Source organism: Bison bison, unplaced genomic scaffold (assembly GCF_000754665.1).
Source record: "Bison bison bison isolate TAMUID 2011002044 unplaced genomic scaffold, Bison_UMD1.0 scf7180017864384, whole genome shotgun sequence".
Taxonomy (NCBI): Eukaryota; Metazoa; Chordata; class Mammalia; order Artiodactyla; family Bovidae; genus Bison; species Bison bison.
The window spans coordinates 7,036,769-7,056,864 of record NW_011494956.1 but is presented as its reverse complement, the minus strand read 5'-3'; the positions used below and the strand labels follow the sequence as shown (position 1 = coordinate 7,056,864).

The window sequence follows — 20,096 nt, the reverse complement described above, 5'->3', positions numbered from 1 at the left end:
ACAAAAGATCAAACATTTTAAATCTTATAGTATAGTACCCTGAAAAGCACAGTAGTACTAGATACATCACTGCTGTTTTTATGCTTGCTTACAGACATCCTGGGCTTGACATAAAGATACTGTACTACTATACTCTCTACAGTACTATAAAGTATACAAAAGCACAATCTCTGGCAGAGGATGTACACACGTGACAATGTACACCAGACACATGAACTAACTTACATGATTGGACACACAAATGCACATACACATCTTTGAAAGCTCACAATTTGAAGGTTCGTATGTAGGAGACTTAGTATAACTAAAAATGGATCTGAGAGGAGCAGCTGGGAGACCCCTAACACAAGACAGGCTTAAATAGCATCAGGAGACAAGCCAGTTAAATGCGCAGCTTCTTTAAGGTCCTCACTCCTTCTGATTGTTCTCAGCCCTCTGTGCCACTTCTGTTTACCCTGCCTTCAGGCTGTGTAAGCTACTAATGAGGAGCTTCTTAACGACCTTAGAGAAGAACCAGGAAATGCAGTTGGATGGACCCTTATATAATTGCTCGCAAGAGACCAGCGATGATAAATGTGCAGTCTTGCCTAAGTTGAATGCTTTAGAAGGAATAGAGCAAACAGGAAAGGAATTGAAAGATCCATTTTAACTTGTATGTACTCATACTATAAATCTTCACGAGAAATCTCTTTTTCTCCCTTCCTTTTTCCCTCCTTCTCTGTCTCTCCTGTGCCCAGCTCCTTGTCTCCCTCTCCCTCTATCCTTGATCAATTATTTGGAGATAAGGCTACCATCTAAAAGGAATGAAATCGGGTCATTTGTAGAGACATGGATGGACCTAGAGTCTGTCATACAGAGTGATATAAGTCAGAAAAGAGAAAAATATCATATATTAACACAAATATATGGGATCTAGACAAAAATGGTACAGAGGAAGCCATTTTCAGGGCAGCAATAGAGACAGATGCAGAGAACAGATGAGTGGACATGGAGGGTTGGGACTGGGGTATAAACTGGGAGATGGGGATTGACATATATACAATATTGTGCATAAAATAGATAGCTAGTGGGATCCTGCTGTATAGCACAGGGAGCTCAGCTCAGTGCTCTGTGGTGACCTAGTGGGGTGATATGGGGGAGGAGATAAGGGAGGCTCAAGAGGGAGGTTACTATATGTATACATATAGCTGATTCACTTCATTGTACAGCAGAAACCAACACAACATTGTTAAGCAATTATACCGCAATAATAAATAAACAACCACCAAAAAAAAAAAAAAAGACTGCCAACAATTCAACTGTCTGAGTAGCTAAAAAACCATCACAGAGCCCTGGTACTTCACTCTGAGGAGAAATCTGTGATAGATGCTTGGGAATAAAATGGCCAACAGCGAAGACAGGACAGAGTGGCACTGAGAAGTAGCAACTGACAAGCAGAGACAGATACTTCATTATATCATCCACTCACTTGCCAGGGTCCACAGAGTATCAACCAGGTGCCAGGCACGCTGCTGTGAACTGGGAACACAGTGGACCATGGACAGAGCTGGTCCCTGCCCTCCTGAAGTCTAGTGAGGAGATAGACAGTAACCCAACATCATAGACATAAATATTAATTTACATCTGAGCTAAGATATAGTGGGCAAACGTCAGCTGGAGCCTTAAGACGTTAGAACTAGATACTGAAGTATAGTAATGTGGGGTCTCCTGGGGTGGGACTGAATGTTTCCACAAAGCTCACAACCCCTAAAAGCATCCCTGCCTCAGGCCTAGAGCCCATGTGCATATCAGTACTGCTGAGACTCAGAATACAGTGAGATTTCAGAAAAAAGCAAAATTTTTCAAGAAAATTATTTTCAAGAAAAATATCAAAAATAAAGTAAAAATAAAATGTTAATAAAATATGACCTGTTTATTGCTCTTTAAGTTGAGGTGAATATATGTTATGAAGTGAACAAGATGATCCACTTAAGTGTGCAAAAAACTTTTTGTATTTTTTCTCATCCTTTAAAAAATTCTAGTTTGATACTCTTTTCTCATAGCAGTATTACCTGAGCTTCCTAGGTGGCGCTAATGGTGAAGAATCTGACTGTAATGCAGGAGATGGGGTTCAGTCCCTGAGTTGGGAAGATTGCCTGGAGAAGGGAATGGCTACCCACTCCAGTATGCTTGCCTGGAGAATTCCACGGACAGAGGAGCCTGGTGGGCTACAGACCATGTGGTCATAAAGAGTCAGACATGACTGAGTGACTAACACTTTCACTTTATAATATATACAATACATTGTACAATAGCACTTGCAAGTCATTTATAAATAAATGGGCAAATATAAGGTCCACATACTCAATAGTTTAACTGATGCATGTATCAAACTTTGGAAATCAGTGTTTTAAATTACTTGGCAAGTACCTGATGCTCAATAATAACAAGTAATATTTACTATTAATGCTAAAGCTCATTAGCTGGTTATATGAATTATTTCATTTAGTTCTCATAATAACTTTTTGAGGTTGGTACTAGTATTGCCTATTTGACAAAACAAAGGCATCAAGGATTAAGTCAGATGCTGAAGATCACCCAGCAGGTTAAAGGTAGACCAGAGGTTTAAACCCAAGGATTTTGATTGCAGAATGGGGCTCTTAACATATTATGCTGTCTCACACATGCCAGTTCCTATCATGTATGTGTTGATATTTAAAAGAATAATATTTTGGGGTTTTTTGGAAAGGTCTCTTATGAGGAATACTTTGTTCTGAGATAACACACAATAAATATAAAACATTAGTAAATACAGAAAATATTATCAAATAACAAGTTCTAAGTCTGTTTTTAAAGATTGCCTCTCACGGAACATGTTTCACCCTGATCTTGAACTGAATAGGACAGGGAAATAGAATAGCTTTAGAGCCCCCAGTCACCCACAACTCCCTAAAATAGCTTTGGAAACCTATCCTTTGAATAGGTAGCCATTCCCTTCTTCAGGGGATCCTCCTGACCCAGGGATTGAATCTGGTCTCCTGCACGACAGGCAGATTCTTTACCATCTGAGCTACCAGGGAACTTTGATATCTAAGTGGATGGCTACTCAACATCCCAAAATGCTAGTCCATGTTGCAGTCTGCCATGCTGGCTCCTGTAGTTCCTAAAAAGTGTCTGTGATGCCACTAAGGCCTTTCTGGAACTAGGCAAATGGATGACCTGAGATGGTCCAAAACCAGGCATCAGTCGGGAGGAAGGCGTGATTGGGAGATGGGTGGGCATATCAGCTGTTTCTCCCCACGGTGGTCAGGGGTACTTTCTTGGGCTCAAAGTCCAGAACCTGAGACGCGTTCCCTTTACTCCATAGCCACTCTCCTCTTATCCAGTTTTGTCACATTAGGAAGTACACCAAGGCCAGTGTTCATCCTGCTCATACACTTTCACATGACTCCTTTTCTTTGCCATCCAAGAGTGAGTGTGAGAGACATCAGTACAATCTGTGCTCTAATCACATGACATCCAAGAGATCGTTGCCACCAGCAGCTTCTACATTATTTTGAATAGCTAGGTTTTTTGTTAAGAAATAAAACTAGACATCTGGTTGGAATTCAATCCTGCTACAAATAAATGTTCCAGTAGTCAGCTTCCTTAGAACACTGAGTGATGATGTGTGATGAACTGTGAAGAAGATAGGAAGTCAGAAGGATTTTTGAGTGCTGCATCCATACTACTGTGTGAAAAAGCCAAGCTGCATTCCAGGTGGCAAGGACTTAACCCAAACTGTCTAACAGAGCTGTCTAGGGTTATTCTTGGGCTTCCCTGGTGGCTCAGTGGTAAAGAACCCACCTGCTAATGCAGGAGACATGGGTTCAATTACTGGGTCAGGAAGATACCCTGGAGAAGGAAATGGCAACCCACTCAAGTATTCTTGCTTAGGAAATCCCATGGACAGAGAAGCCTGGGGGGCTACAGTCCATGAGGTCACAAAAGAGTCAGACTCAACTTAGCAACTAAACAACAACAAGGGTAATTACTAATCTCGCATTTGGAGTGCTCCAAGTTACAACTAAACTGTCACAAAACAACTTCATATCTGGACTATGCATTCTAAAGACAAGACTGCAAAAGTGGCCTGGATGTTAGGTCAAGACTGCCAGCCTTTGGGGCATGACGTTCCTATTATTTCTGCATTTTCTGTATTTTCACTGCCCATTCCAAGCTGACATCTCTCTACTTCCCCTCCACCTTTCTCAATCACAATGAATATAATTTTTCCAGAACTTCTATTATAGACAAAATGATCTTGGATATTCATGAAAATACAGCAAAGAACTGGCAAAGGGAAAAACTGACCTCAAGAAAGTAAAGACATCTTCTATTATTTAGTTTGGTTCTCTTCTTCCTGATCTCTGTGTGGCTTACTCCCAAATTCATTCATTCATTCATTACTCATAATTTAGGCTCCAAATTCACCTTTTCAATGAGGGCTTCCCTGCAAAGCATATCTAAATACACTTCTCTTGACATCTTCTCATGTTGTTAACCTGGCTTCATAGCACATGTCTTCTCCTGACATTAGATTATAAATACTTACACTGAACTGTACCTTTTCTAGCTCCCCCTTAGGATGTGAGCACCATGAGAGTGAGGGCTTTGTTTTGTTCACTATTGTATCTGCATCACTTAAAACGAGTACTTAGCATATGAATAGTGTCCAATAAATAGTTGTTGAATGACTAAATGAATACAGAAAATTTATGTTGTTCAATGACTAAATTAAAACCAAATGGAACTAATCATCAGGGAAATGCAAGTCAGAAGCACAAAGAAATAGGAGATATCATCTTCCACTTGTTAAAATGCCTATCATAGAAAAGACAAGAGGCAACAAGTGTTATCTTTCTATTCCACAGGATGTGGAATAGAAAAAGGAACACTTGCACACTGTTTATGGGAAAGTAAATTGGTGCAGCCAGCAAGGAAAACAGTATGGCGGTTTCTCAAAAAAATGAAAAATAGGACTACATTATGATCCGGAAATCCCACTTCTGAGAATATATCCCCCCAAATTGAAATTACAATCTTGTAGAGATAGCTGCACTCCTCTGTTCACTGTCTCATTATTTACAATAACCAAGACATGGAAATAACCTAAGTGTCCATTGATGGATAATTGGATTAACACGCAATAGAATTATTTGGCCATGCAAAAGCAGGAAACTCCACTGTGTGCAACAACACAGATGGAACTTGAAAACATTATGCTAAGTGAAATAAGATAGAGAAAGGCAAAACTATATATTCTCACTTATTTGGAGTCTAAAAAGAACTATAGAAACAGAGAACAGATTGACTGTTGCCAGAGGTGAGAGAAGAGGGATGGAAAAAAGGTTGAAGGTCGTCAAAAGATACAAATTCCCAGTTATAAAATAAATAAATCCTGAGGATATAAGTACAGCATGGTGACTATAGTTAATAACATTACATTGTATATTCAAAAGTTGCTAAGAACTTAAAAGTTCTCAAGACAAAAAATTTGTAACTACATGAATTGATGAAGGTTAACTAACCTTATTGTGATAATCATTTTGCATTTGACACATACATAGATATATATGCATGCATGCTAAGTCCCTCCAGTTGTGTCCAAATCTCTGTGACCCTGTGGACTGTAACCCACCAGGCTCCTCTGTGTATGGCATTTCCCAGCCAAGAATATTGGAGTGGGTTGCCGTTTCCTTCTCCAGGGGATTGAACTCCTATCTCCTAGATCTCCTGCATTGGCAGATGAGTTCTTTACCACTAGTGCCACCTTGGAAGCCCTATAGATAGATATCTATGTAGCTATATAAAATCATTATGTTGTACAGCTTAAACTAACATAATCTTATATGTTAATTTATCTCAATAGAACTGGAAAAAGTTTAACGGAATACTGAGTCTTGAGACATTTCTGAAATCATGTATCAGGCCAAAATTCTACAAAGAAAGTTGAGCAAAGGTGGAAGAAAATAGATAAGATGAATTAAAAATGTTAGGTTTCTTTGTTAACAATAAATCTCTTAAGGAAGGTTTACGATAAAAGTATCTAAGTCTATCCAAAGAGACTCATCCCATGCACTGCTAAACTTGAGATTCCCTGTGACCACCTCATGTGTAAGAATCAAGACTGGTCTTGATAGAGAAACATACATCATGAATCCCTGATCTTTACAGAGTGGAGAAATAATTGATAGTATTCTATAAGGGTTTCTCCAAACCCCAAGTGCTGATTTATCGTGACACTTGCTTCTCTCATTGTGGCTAGACATTCCTTTCCTGTCTTTACTTTATCCTCCCCCAAAGTGTCCCAGCACTAAGTGCACATATTCATCTCATGGTCTAATAACTCTTTCTGATCAAGCTGTCCCTGTTAGCAGAAGAGTTTTGCCTTCTGGACTCTGCAGCCAGAATAATCAAGTAAAAAGAAAGACTGGAAAGAACAAAAATAGTTTACAAATAAATATGTGAGAATTAAGACTCTGAACCACAAACAGTCAAAATCATCTTCAGAAAAAGTTGGACAGTGAGAAAATATCAGACACTGATATTTTAATACTGCACATACAAAGTTATTTTTTTAAAGTCATATAATTACTGTTGCTGTAAGGACTTCCTTCAGTTCAGTTCAGTTCAGTTCAGTCGCTCAGTCATGTCAGACTCTTCGAGACCCCATGAATCGCAGCATGCCAGGCCTCCCTGTCCATCACCAACTCCCAGAGTTCACTCAGACTCACGTCAATATCTCAAAAATACACAGTACTATGAACACAATTGATAATAGCTTCAGTGTTACCTATTTCCCTGATAATTCTCTTCATTGAAACAGTAGACAAGACAGATTGCTTGGAAGTTTAACTTGCCCTAAAATAACTTTCGTTACCAAATGATAGTGTCATTTGTCACACAGGAAGTGAAGGTTTGGCAAACTTTTCACTGGGGTTTCCTTTGACTTTTCACACTACAGTCAACTGATTTATAAATTATAGGAAGTATAAATTTAACTGTGCTGACAACTTTTTGAAAATCTACTAGGTCTGCAAGACTTTTCTAGCCAAATGGTCTGCTGACCTTTCCAATTCAATGTAGAAAAACATAATGTGTTAAATCAATGAAAAATAAATAAATAAGATTAACTCATTCATTCATCATAGTTTTAAACTATATGTGTGATTTTTCACTATAAAACAGCTCCTTCCTTTAACTTCTAAGGTACCCACTTCTGTCCTGCCACTTTCTATGAACCCACAAGACACAACAGCAGAATTAGCTCTTCATCCTTCCTCCTCGTGCCCAACCGATCTAAACTTTACAGTGTCTTCCTTCCTTGTTTCTCTTCTATCTGCCCCTTGGTTACCATTCAACCTTAAAACTTAGCTGTCCCTCTGCTTTCACTCTCTACCTTGTACACAGCAGCCTATTTCTTTGCTTTTGTCAACACTGCACTCTTCCACTGACTACAAATACAGTGGGCATTACTCAGCCTGGAATTTAAGTGATTCTGTAGCCAGACTCTGCCCTTATCCCACCCTATGCTTCATTGATCTTCCATACTTCAACAACTTAGAAGTGACTTTCTTTCTCGGAATAGTCTCTACCCCTTTTCCTACCCATGCTTGGAATGACTCTCCAACCTCCAAACACTACATACATCACTACCAGAGTCAATCTTTCCTCAAAATCATTCCTATCGCCCTTTGTTGTTGTTCAGTCGCTCAGTCATATCTGACTCTGTGACACCATGGACTGCAGCACACCAGGCTTCCCTATCCTTCACCATCTCCCAGAGCTCACTTAAACTCATGTCCATTGCATCAGTAATGTCATCCAACCATCTCATCCTCCGTCATCCCCTTCTCTTCCTGCCTTCAATCTTTCCCAGCATCAGGGTCTTTTCTAATGAGTTAGCTCTTTGCATCAGGCGGCAAAGTATTGGAGCTTCAGCTTCAGCATCAGTCTTTCCAATGAATATTCAGGGTTAATTTCCTTTAGGATTGACTGGGTTGATCTCCTTGCTGTCCAAGGGACTCTCAAGAGTCTTCTTCAACACCACAGTTCAAAAGTATAAATTCTTCGGTGCTTAGCCTATCACCCTAACAAGAAATAACGTCACCCCCTCTGAACGTCTATGGTATTTGACCCACTGCTTTGATAGCTGTCTTGTGGTATATGTATTCACTTATTCATATGCTGCATTTCCCCCAGATTTACTAATAAACTCCTTGAGATCATTCCTATTTAGAATCAAAACTGATGGAAATCAGTTCATTTGTTTTGAAGGAATGAAAGACAGATCTTTTTTCAAAAACAAGTTTTAACTTCCTATTGATGTTAAATTCAGAAAATACTTAGTAGACTTTTTTGTATTCCTAAATATTTTGTAACAAATTAATGTCTGTAAAGATATTATATAATAGAATATAGGCCCCACTCAATTAAAATTACTAAAGGATATAGTGGATCCACAGAACAATTTGACAAACAGTTCTGGAAATGTCAACTGAATAGATATAAATCAACATAATTCTAGTTTTAGTCTCTCAGAAGATTGTTTTGAGATCATCAGCTGCTCGTAATATATAGAAAAATACTGTTTTCACACATCTTTAAGTGAAAATATTTTTTCTTCTCTACACTTTTATCTGTATTGAGCATGAACAAAAGAAGCTTGGCATATGGTAATTCTTAAAAATTTTATATGTTTACAATGTGGTATGAAAGCACAGTACACTGCTGCTTATATAGATGCCAACAGCTCTCCTATTTTCCAGTTTTATACCATATTATTGGAAGAAACCCAGGGAGCCATCAAGCCCAGTGCTGTTTCCAAGCACGTCAAGGCCTAACCATCCCAGAAATACATGTGCTTTTATTGGTATTCCAAGAGATGATTATATAGCTCAAGAATTTATTCCAGCCTCTTCAAATCCTGAAGTCAGAAATTTCATCCAAGCCCCTAAACTGCATCTTGAGAGTAAAACTTACTTCCTCATCCTGTAACTTTTAGAGACAAAGGCCAAGTACTCCCTTTAATCTGCACCACAAAGAAAAGGACCCAGTGCAGCCACACCAGTGGCTTCCGTGACACCCTTGTGCTAGGCCTGTTTCTGCAATTCTGTAAATCTTCCCTTTCTAGTACTGGTCCTCATCTCCCCCCACACATCTCAGTGTCAGATTGTTCAGGCCTCAGCCCTTCTCTGTCCACAAGGCCACTCCGGAGCTTGTCCAGTGGTATGCAATTTGATAAACTACTCAGTACTCAGAGTAAAGTGCTATGGGCCTCAGTTCTGCCTCTGACCAGTAATAGAATTACTGGGACCCTGGGCCCACCATGTAATTTCTCTGTATGTGAATTTATATCTATATGAACACAACTCAGTTAAGTTCAGTCGCTCAGTCAGACACGACTCTTTGTGACCCCATGAATTGCAGCACGCCAGGCCTCCCTGTCCATCACCAACTCCTGGAGTCCACTCAAACTCATGTCCATCGAGTCGGTGACACCATCCAGCCATCTCATCCTCTGTTGTCCCCTTCTCCTCCTGCCCCCAATCCCTCCCAGCATCAGAGTCTTTTCCAATTAGTCAACTCTTCGCATGAGGTGGCCAAAGTATTGGAGTTTCAGCTTTAGCATCAGTCTTTTCAAAGAACACCCAGGACTGATCTCCTTTAGAATGGACTGGTTGGATCTCCTTGCAGTCCAAGGGACTCTCAAGAGTCTTCTCCAACACCATAGTTCAAAAGCATCAATTCTTCAGCGCTCAGCTTTCTTCACAGTCCAACTCTCACATCCATACATGACCACTGGAAAAACCATAGCCTTGACCAGATGGACCTTTGTTGGCAAAGTAATGTCTCTGCTTTTGAATATGCTATCTAGGTTGGTCATAACTTTCCTTCCAAGGAGTAAGCGTCTTTTAATTTCATGGCTGCAATGAACACAACTAAGATTATATAATATCTTAGTCTCTTCAACCACTAAGTGTCTAGGACATTCTCCTACCAACTCCAAGATAATATCTTTCAATTTTTCCAGCTGTATATACTCTACCTGGAGAAGGCAATGGCACCCCACTCTAGTACTCTTGCCTGGAAAATCCTATGGACGGAGGAGCCTGGTAGGCTGCAGTCTATGCGGTCGCTAAGAGTTGGATACGACTGAGCGACTTCACTTTCACTTTTCACTTTCATGCATTGGAGAAGGAAATGGCAACCCACTCCAGTGTTGTTGCCTGGAGAATCCCAGGGACGGGGGAGCCTGGTGGGCTGCCATGTATGGGGTCGCACAGAGTCGGACACGACTGAAGTGACTTAGCAGCAGCATATACTCTACCAAGCACTCAGATTCCTCCGTTCATTCATTCATTCATTCACAAACTATTTATTTAGCAGCAGTATGCACTGGGCTTTATGGTAGGCTTTGGGGACACATTGGTCAATAAAAAAAGGCATGGACCCTGCTTTGTGAAGTATACCATCTAGTGGACATCAGATGATGTAAGAATTATAATTAATAAGCAAGAAAATACATGTAAAATTTCAGATGGTGCTAAAAGTACTTTGAAACAAGAGAGAGGGCAAAAGAGAGAGAGGGGATGCAATGTGAGAAAATCACAGGACAAGCCCTCTCTGAAGAGATGGTATTTCAAGATTCCAGGAATAGGAAGTATTCCTGTCATTGCTCTGACATCCAAAGAGCAGAAATAAGACCAATTTAAACAACATATGCTAAGAACAACATGTGTAGAGGTCCTGAAGTGAGAAAAGTGCTTTGTGTGTAAAGCGGGCTGTTAGATCTGCAGCAGTAGAAGTGAGAAGAAGCAGAAACACGGCATTTATTTCCTCACTATATTCACCCAAACATAACATAGGACCTAAATAAGTGGCTCCAGAACTTGCCTGTGCCTTAGACTCATCTGGCGATCTTCCAAAATTTCCAGTGCTCAGGTTACACCCCAAACCAGTAAAATCGCCAACCCAGGGACAGAATACAAGCGTCAGAATTTTTTGAAGCTTCAAGTGATTCCAAATTTCAGACAAATTTGAAAATCACCGAGTAAAGCACTAAATCAATTTTAGTGCTCAAGTTCGTTTACTCATCTATTAAATGACGGAGTTCAACATCATGAAATCAGGTCTTTTTCTTGCTCTGAATTAGATGATCTCTCTCTAATTGCAGATCCACAGGTCATTTTCACCCATCCTTTTCCACAAATCTTTCTCTCCCTTCCCACTATCCTGGGACCCTCATATTCTCCCAGCCAGGCTTGAAACCCTGGAACCTTAGATTCTTCTCTTCACACTCTTCCTATAAATCAAGCAGATTCTATTGACCCAAAGAATCCACGAGGCCCTCTTCCCTTCCCACCTAGTTAACCACTTCGTGCAGCCTCATCCTCCAATCCTGCCCAGATCTTTCTGAACTCAATCCTGCTGCCTATCCAAGCCACACCCACCTTTGAAAGCCCTCTCAAGTGCCACCTCCTCCAGGAAGCCTCCCTAACAAGCTCAAATATCTATGACAACTAATCTGTAAAGTTTTAAGAAAACTCACAGTCTATATAATTTAGAACTGAATCATATGCTAACATATATTATATGTTGGTCTTATCTCCCCCAAAGATATTAAATAAATGAGGAAAAAAACATATATTCCATTCATCCCTGGAATACATTAAGCATTCCAATATTATCTAGAAGTAGCAATGGTAGCACTTAAGTGGTCTTAAAAGTCATGCAGTGGCGATGGTATCGGCGGTGGTATTAGAAGTGGCAGTGGAAACAGTAACAAGGAGTGAGGGCCATGCAGCATAAAAGGCCTATGGCAGTCAGGCACTTTCTATACATCATCTCACTTAAACATTGAAACAACCTACAAAACCGTTCTAATCTACCCACCTTACAAATAAGAAAGTTGGAGCTTAGGAAGTTCAAAGAACTTACTAAAGATAGATGACAGGTCTTTCTGGTTCTGAATTTCTTCCCCATTATTCCATGTTAACAACCTCTGTAACTCCATGTTAAACCTTTCAAAAACTGGACTCATTTTGGAATTCTTTTGCATCTGACATAGACTGAGCAATTGCTTGATTCATATGAATAACTGCATGCAGTGGAGAATTCTCAGTAAGGAAGACAGACTATGAGCATTTCATTTTCACAGACTAAGTAGGGTCCCCCAACATTAGCACATAAGCAACAAATGTATGTTAAAATATACTCTGGTTATTTATTAAAAACATTGTTTCTACTTAAAGTTGTCTAATAAGGTAAGTGTATCAGTAGATGCTCCTTATTCCACCAGCAAGGGACTTGTTGGGGATTTACCCTGGGTACTGAGCTGCCCCATGGCCAGCCTGGAATGCCCAGAGGAACAAATGCTAATTGTGATTCAATAAGTCACATGCTTTAGAAGTTAGTCTATAAAATACTTGAACCATTCAAAGTCAATTCAACATTTCATGTGAGAACTCAAAATCCAACCAAGAGGAAAAACCAAGAAGGCTCCATATTTTTCTCCATCTCTTGCCTTAATTTTGTAAAAGCAAACACTGTAATTGGCTGTTGATAAAAATCAATATGTCAGTAACACCCTAACAGAATTTCTGAACAGGTGCTCGTTGGCAGTCCTGTTATAAAACAAATTGCTATAATGACAGAGATAATTATCAGCACCTTTGTGGGGGATGGGACTCAAACCTGTTTGAAGAAGTAGTGCTGCTTAGAAATGCAGATAAAAACCAGATAAGAGAGTGAGAAGGGAAATAAGTTAAATTCTGGTACTAAGAAAATTAAAACAGACAAGGCTGTTTAAATCCTATGCTGCTAACAAGGTCACTTTAAAAAATTATTTATTTCAAGATAGATTATTTTCCACAGAAGAGATCACTCAAGAAAGTCAAAGATCTAGAAGTTGCTCCTGTTTACTTCAGAAACATTATTTAATTTTCTTTCTTGTGCTTCGCTTCACTTCCCTAAGCATGATTTAGGTTAGTATTATAATCAGTTTGACTTTCCAGAGCCCTTCCATGTGCTAGGAGGAAGTTAATCTAGAAATTTGCTAGTTGGGAGATAGTGTGAAAAAAATACTAAAAATTACTCCTCTTGAATGAGGAAAAATGGCAGGTCATGTATCTCCCCTCCCGCTCCAGATCTCTCAAAATGGAGAGGGGAAAAAAAGTGTATTTTAAAAGAAAATTAAATCTGTATGGAATAAAAGTGATAAAATGCACTTCCATAATTTCAAGGAAGTGCTCAGCTCTGACAAAAGGAGCTAGAATGAGTCATGCGAGATCCTGATTCTTAGCATGCACTTGTGTTATTAAACACAAATTCACTTATTACAAAGACTGAGCCACACTCAAGGCAGCAGAAAGGTCACCTCACTTGTTTTCTAACCCAGAGTCCTGAGAGCAAAAGAAATTTTCTCTTCCAAAATAACCGAAGCGGTTAACACATTTGCAATAATAAAACCATTTTTAGAAGGTGAATAACTTCACGATTTTTCTTTTTTCAATCTAAGATTCTCTAACTAGACAGATGGAGTCAAGATCTTTTGAGAGCGACTGTGTGTCAGTGCATTTATAAACAGCCAAGGGGCCAGTGTTTTATGTTGGCAGCTAAAAGTCAGATTCTAGATCAAGGTTTGCAAGTGCAAATGTCTTCGTTCTCCTTCATTTTCCCTTTGGCTTAAGGGAGATTTAAACTTCGTAGCCAGCTGGTAACATATACAACAACCACAATATATATATATGCAGTGACACTTAAAACACACGTGTGAAAACTTGAATCAAGTATCATTAAAGGTAGAGTCAGCTGAATTATTATTGTTATCTTTTTCCCTAATATAACTGTGGTTTGCAAAACAGTTATAATAAGAAGCACTCTTTCTCAACTTCTAGAAGAAACATACAGACAACCGAGCTTACAATAAGAGCATATCAAGACATTAACCACTTAGTAAATGAAATTGCCCCATGAGTATGGTGTTTAAGGGGGCATACGTATGTGTGTGAATGCACTCTCTATGGTGGCTTATATATGACACAATTATTTACACTGGGAAGCAAAAATATGTGACCAGATAGAAAGGGTCCTTACCTTTTCAAGTATAGCATTGCCTTGGTGAGGATTGATGTTGTGTTGGCTTATTTCTCTCTTGTATTTATATTCATAAACTTGATCAGTGATATTAATCAGAAGAGTTGATGGGCTGAAGACCAGTTTTCCACAATCATATACAGTTCCACTTTCAATATCAGTTGGTGCTGTAGCATATCGTAAAATTAATCCCATTACGAGGCCTAAAATAAAGAATAAATAACTGTACTGGAGAACATAATCTAAAATGTTTATTACTCCATGTTTTCAAATATATGATTTGGAAGGATCATTACCTGGCTTAGAAAATTGTTTACCCTTCCATTGGCACCAATCCACTAGATTTTTGTTGTTCAGTCACTAAGTCATGTCTGACTCTTTGTGAGTCGATAAGATTGTATTCTTACAGTATTTGCAGCGGACACTTAGTACCTCTCCTTTTTTCCTTCCTAATGGACCCACAGATTTTGGAGAGAAGAGCTACCCACCTCTTTTCTTCCATCCAATTGCTTCAAGAAAACCTTGGCTCTGTGACAGATACTGAGTAATCTCATCAGTCAGGAGAGGGAATTCCCCTGGAGAAAGTTTCTGGTCCACAGATGAGCACATATCTGAGAGAGCCCCATCAGCCTAGTAGGCGGCACGTATGTACTACGGTTAGGGGACAAGTCTTCTTATTCTCTCTCGCCCTCAGGACATGATCAAGGCAATACATTTCTCCACATTTTGCTGGCAGGTATCTTGTCACCTTAAGGGGATACAGTCCATGGACAGAGTCAGAACACTCAGGATGGTGGGACTGAGATATAGACAGAATCTAGGTCCTGAATAACTTCACTGAGCCCTGGATCAACCTATCCCGGAGCCTAATCTGAGTGTGTGTTCAGGCGCTCAGTCATGTCCAACTCTTTGCGACCCCATGGACTGTAGCTCACCACGCTCCTCTGTTCATGGGATTTTCCAGGCAAGGGTACTAGAGTTGGTTGCCATTTCCTACTCCAGGGGATCTTTCCCACCCAGGGATTGAACCCATGTCTCCTGCATTGGCTGGAGAATTCCTTACCCTTGTGCCACTTGGGAAGCCCTACCCTAACTCTAGACTTCTTATTATGTGACATAACACATTTCCTAATTTTTTTCAAACTATTTAAAGTCAAGTTTATCCTTACCTGCAGCCAAACACATTTTAATGACACAATATTCCTTTAGCAAAGTGTCAGACTCAAGTGACAATCTTTGGCTTTTAAGTTTATAAACTGTTTGGATGCTCACGGTAATCTGATAAATGTGAATTCTCTTAATATTATGGATTTATTAACAAAAAAAGCAAAGAAACTTTAGAAGTGTACACATTCCTCAGTTTAAAATTAGAACTGATGTATTTGTTTTAGGATAAATCCACAGTTTACTATTTAAAAAAAATCAAATGCTGGGGGTTTTGCCATTCTTCTCTGAATCAAGTCATCTAATTGCCTTTCATTTATTTAATAACACATTAAATAAATGAATGTGGATATTTGGGTGCATATTTTGTGCCAGACATTTATAGATTTAAAATAAAGATACAGTTCCCAGTCCTACAGGAGCTGAAGTTTGTGAAATGAAGATCCATAAGCAAACAATTATAATACAACATGACATGCGCTATGACAGCTGGTAAGGATTCTGTGCTATATGAGTACAGAGAGGAGACACTCCAAAGCCCTTTGAATGCTGCAAAGCTTTAGATGAATCTTAAAAGGTCACATAAGATTTGTCCAGATGAGCTGAATCAGGGAATGAGTTGGGATCCAGGCTGCACATGTTGGTAGCAGCACGTGAGTAACAGCAGAGACAACTAAATGTTCCCCAGGATTTTGATTCACCAGCACGTGGAATAGTTGTCAGGGAGTGGCTGCTCACCCAGAGACTGTGTTTCTGGCTGTCTCGAGTTTGGATGGGTTCTCACCGATGGATTATAAGAAAAAGTGATGTGTGCCACAGAAGTGTTGAAGAAGTAGGTGTGCTTTCTCCCTTCTCTTTCACCATCTATCAGATGGACATGGAGGGGGGAAAACAATACTGTAGGTAGACAGAGTCACGACACTGAAGAAGCCTGAGTCCCTGAGACACCAGGTGGGGGAAAGCCATCCACAAACCAGGAAAACCTGCACTGGACCATTATGTGAGTGAAAGGTGAACTTCTCTTGTGCACTCACTGAAATGTGAGTGCTTCTGTGTTAACGATCACTAGGACAACCTAACATTATACCATATAAATACAAAGGAACTTGAGAAATCTGATGGATTTAGGAAATCAGCAGTGGATTGTAAGAAGAGAGTAAGTGGAAGAGAGGGAGAGAGAGAGAAAGAGAGAGAAACTAGACTACAGGGGCCAGGTTATAAAGAGGCTCCTCTGTCCTGCTAAGGAGTTCTTACTTCTAACCCAGTGGTAATATGACAGTGTTGTAAAATTTTAGGCAGGACAGTAAAAGTCACATTTTCATGTAAGAGCCATCACTCTGGTGATAAAGCAGAAAACTTGAGTGAGAGGTGAGAATGAAAGCAGATTTCTGTCAAGAATATTTTTATCTTACTTATTCCTGCTTCGCTATTTGGTCCACTCCCCCATAATAGTGAGAAATACTTAATGTTAACTTTTGTCAGAAAGAAAAAAAATAAGTGATGGGTTTGTAACCACCATGAGCACTTGACCTATCACAGAGCAGTGAGCAGCCCTCCACGTGCAGCGTCAAATGACTGTAATAAAACTAGTCGGGAAAGAGGAGGGAAGACACACCATATACTCTGCGCATGGCTTAGGATGCCTGTGTGAGAACATCACTTTTCCAACACTCTAGTGAAATCTCAGGGAGAATTTATTCTCTAAGTGTCACTTGGCAAGTACCATGATACTATGACCTCTTAAGCTTTCTGCTTAGTGGAAAATATAGAAGAGAAACAAGGTACTACGTGCACCTGAATAGAGAGAAACTATATTGTTGATAAGGGCTGAAATTCCCAAAGGGTGAGTCGTTTTATTTTTGCAATGTGCTTTCGGTACAATAACAGGGAGTAAACATGAAGTGTCCATCATTCTTTCCTAAGCAGGGAAAACGAGAATTTGTCATAAAAACAAGTGAATCAAAACCCAAATGGCCGTACCTGGCCCTCTGTGCCATCCCTGGGTCCAGCCTTTGAGAAGAGGCAACTGGAGGCACTTAAGAAATCAGCCAATGACTGATCTCATCAGGGGCACTAAGCAGGCCTCTGAAGGCCCCAAGCTCAAAGACTGTGTAACAGCCTTGTCAAACCTTTTTTAAAACTGGACTGCAGCTTAAACCTTTTCCTCCCCAGCCTCCTGTCCTTCCCTCTCTCCACAGGAGTTGGTTGGGGCTGCACCAAGGCCTGACAGCTGGCCCAGCATCCTCAGTCTCCCTCCCCATTTTTCCTCAAAAGAATTTCCCCTAATAAATTTTTTGCACAACTAATCTCTTTCCAGTATCTGCTTCTTGGAAGACTCAAATTAACACACTAGACAAAAGACCCTGGCCCTCCTTCTCCCCTACCCCAAGGGTTGAGAGGAGTCATCTTAGCCTAGGATAAGGATCAATGGAGGAGCTGCAGCTTCCCTATGAACTTGGTTAACAAACACATCCACCCATCTGTGTGCAGTAGCAGCAACTAGAAAATCCTTAATGTTGGAGGCCAGACTACTTACTCACAGAGCTTCACAATTTTAGCTCTAGCTAAATCACTCACAGCTTTAGCTGTATCTTGACACAAATGTGGAGTCTTGAGTGAACACGCTCCTACCCAGTATTAGAGTAGGTGACAGATAAAGAAGGACTGCTAAGAAGAAAATGCTAATGAAAAGGGATCGTTTTTACACCCCCACAAAGATACAGGATAAAGAAAGTATCAGCCACTTGTATGCAGAAGAAGGAAAGAGGAGACTATCTACCATGATTTATAGACACAAACCAGCAGTCTCTTTGGTAAGTCATGAAGCTGACCCCACCTGCCCAGGGAGAAAAGAAGGCAGCCTCTCCCAGCAAAACAATATCACCAACACATGTACACACAGCCCTGGTCCCAGGTTTATCCTCCAAGTATGACACTTTGCTGAGCTCTGTTACCTGGCCGGCTGGTGGCCTTACCTTCTTCAAGCAGAAACTCTAGTCCAAATGTGTCCCCTGGGTCTACAAGTCTGAGCTTCTGGGTAACTAGAGTGACAGCGGTGGGAAGCTGTTCTCGAGTGAGCCCTGGCGTTGCTCCAGCAGCATACAACCCCCAAGTCAGAGCTGGGCAAACAGTCCTCATCCCTAAAGTACTCACAGTCCAACAAAGAACATCCCAAGTCCCAGCAGGGAGACCTGGGCTCTGATGCGGCCTGTACTAAGTTCCCTAATCTTTGAATACTTACAGTTTGAACCACACCCTTTTGGGTCCAATGTTATATAAAGACATAAATTGTTCAGCATTGCTATGCAGACTTCGGCTTTGTCACCACTAGACAAGGAGATGGTTTAGGGCAGAACCTGTGCTATTTCTCATCTCTATTTTTCCCTCTTGAAATGCCAAACACTTTAGGCAGTTACAGCCCAACTTTCTCCAAGTTCACAAACTCCCTTGGATTCAAGACGAAAAGGGAGATTTCAAGAAGAAAACTCCTCTGAGTTTATGTAGTCAGTCAGGGACCAGCATTTTAAAATGTCACATGTGAGGAGCATCACCCCAAATGCTGTGATGTTCCCATCCTTACAGAGCTTGCTTGTGGTATAATTCTCACAGCAGATGCCTGACATACAGTGGACATGGTGATGTTTGTGGGAGAAAAGAGGGAAGGACAAAAAAGAGCCTCATGAGCACTCAAAATGAGAAGCATTTAGAAACGTGAGCCTCATCTCTCTGAACTGACTCTCCACTCTTCATATTGAAAATATGAAAAAAAAAAAACAACACCCTGCCTTCTTCCCTCCTTCTGCTTTCATGCTATAGACATGACAGGAATTGTTCTAGGACTTGTAGGAGTTATAAAAATGAACAAAATATGGCTCTGATCATACAATATTAAAATACTTTAATCTACCTTCTGCCCAGTCCTGTGATCCTAATTTCTGGTAAGAAGAAGGTACAACAGGTGTTTCCTAAGTGTCTTCTTATATTAAGCCTGCGTTTCATAACCAGTTCCCCTGAATCTTACTGACAGTCATTCTACATGATGCTGAAATGTCCTCCTAAAAGGGTGTTTTCTAAGAGAAATATGGATGGGGATTTACTTTGACATATAATGGTTATATTTATATATAATAAAATGGATTACAGAATGGTTTTGAAAACATCACATGTTGAAACCTCTTTGGCTATGTTCAGACCAACAGTTGTGTTCACACACTGTCACACACACTGCCACCCGCATGGCACACACAGCAAGCTCCCGTCAGATTCTTATTCTGTAGGGGTGGTACTTCTCTGGAGTAACATAAAGCAACAAGCCCAACTATACACATACATCTGATAATCAGATGACTACACAGGTATATTTCAATGCCACAAGATATTGGAGAGAATTTAGGAGCCTAGACCATTCAGGTATGACCTAAATCAAATCCCTTATGATTATACAGTGGAAGTGAGAAATAGATTTAAGGGACTAGATCTGATAGATAGAGTGCCTGATGAACTACGGACTGAGGTGCATGACTTTGTACAGGAGATAGGGATCAAGATCATCCCCATGGAAAAGAAATGCAAAAAAAGCAAAATGGCTGTCTGAGGAGGCCTTACAAATAGCTGTGAAAAGAAGAGAAGTGAAAAGCAAAGGAGAAAGGAAAGATATAAGCATCTGAATGCAGAGTTCCAAAGAATAGCAAGAAGAGATAAGAAAGCCTTCCTCAGCGATCAATGCAAAGAAATAGAGGAAAACAACAGAATGGGAAAGACTAGAGAACTCTTCAAGAAAATTAGAGATACCAAGGGAACATTTCATGAAAGAT

General features: G+C 40.1%; 1 protein-coding gene across 4 annotated transcripts in view; it reads right to left on the bottom strand.

The window, feature by feature from the left end:
- SLC9A9 (solute carrier family 9, subfamily A (NHE9, cation proton antiporter 9), member 9) overlaps positions 1-20,096 on the bottom strand; it is a 656,333-nt gene that overhangs the window by 620,205 nt on the left and 16,032 nt on the right. For 2 of the 4 annotated variants that reach the window (XM_010858138.1, XM_010858139.1), the window contains exons 2-3: positions 14,607-14,866; positions 14,119-14,321 (exon numbers count right to left, since the gene is read on the bottom strand). In XM_010858138.1, coding sequence (XP_010856440.1) covers positions 14,119-14,321; positions 14,607-14,727 — 324 coding nt within the window. In that variant the 5' untranslated portion in view covers positions 14,728-14,866. The remainder of the gene's footprint in view (positions 1-14,118; positions 14,322-14,606; positions 14,867-20,096) is intronic. The other 2 variants (XM_010858137.1, XM_010858141.1) reach the window with 1 other exon arrangement.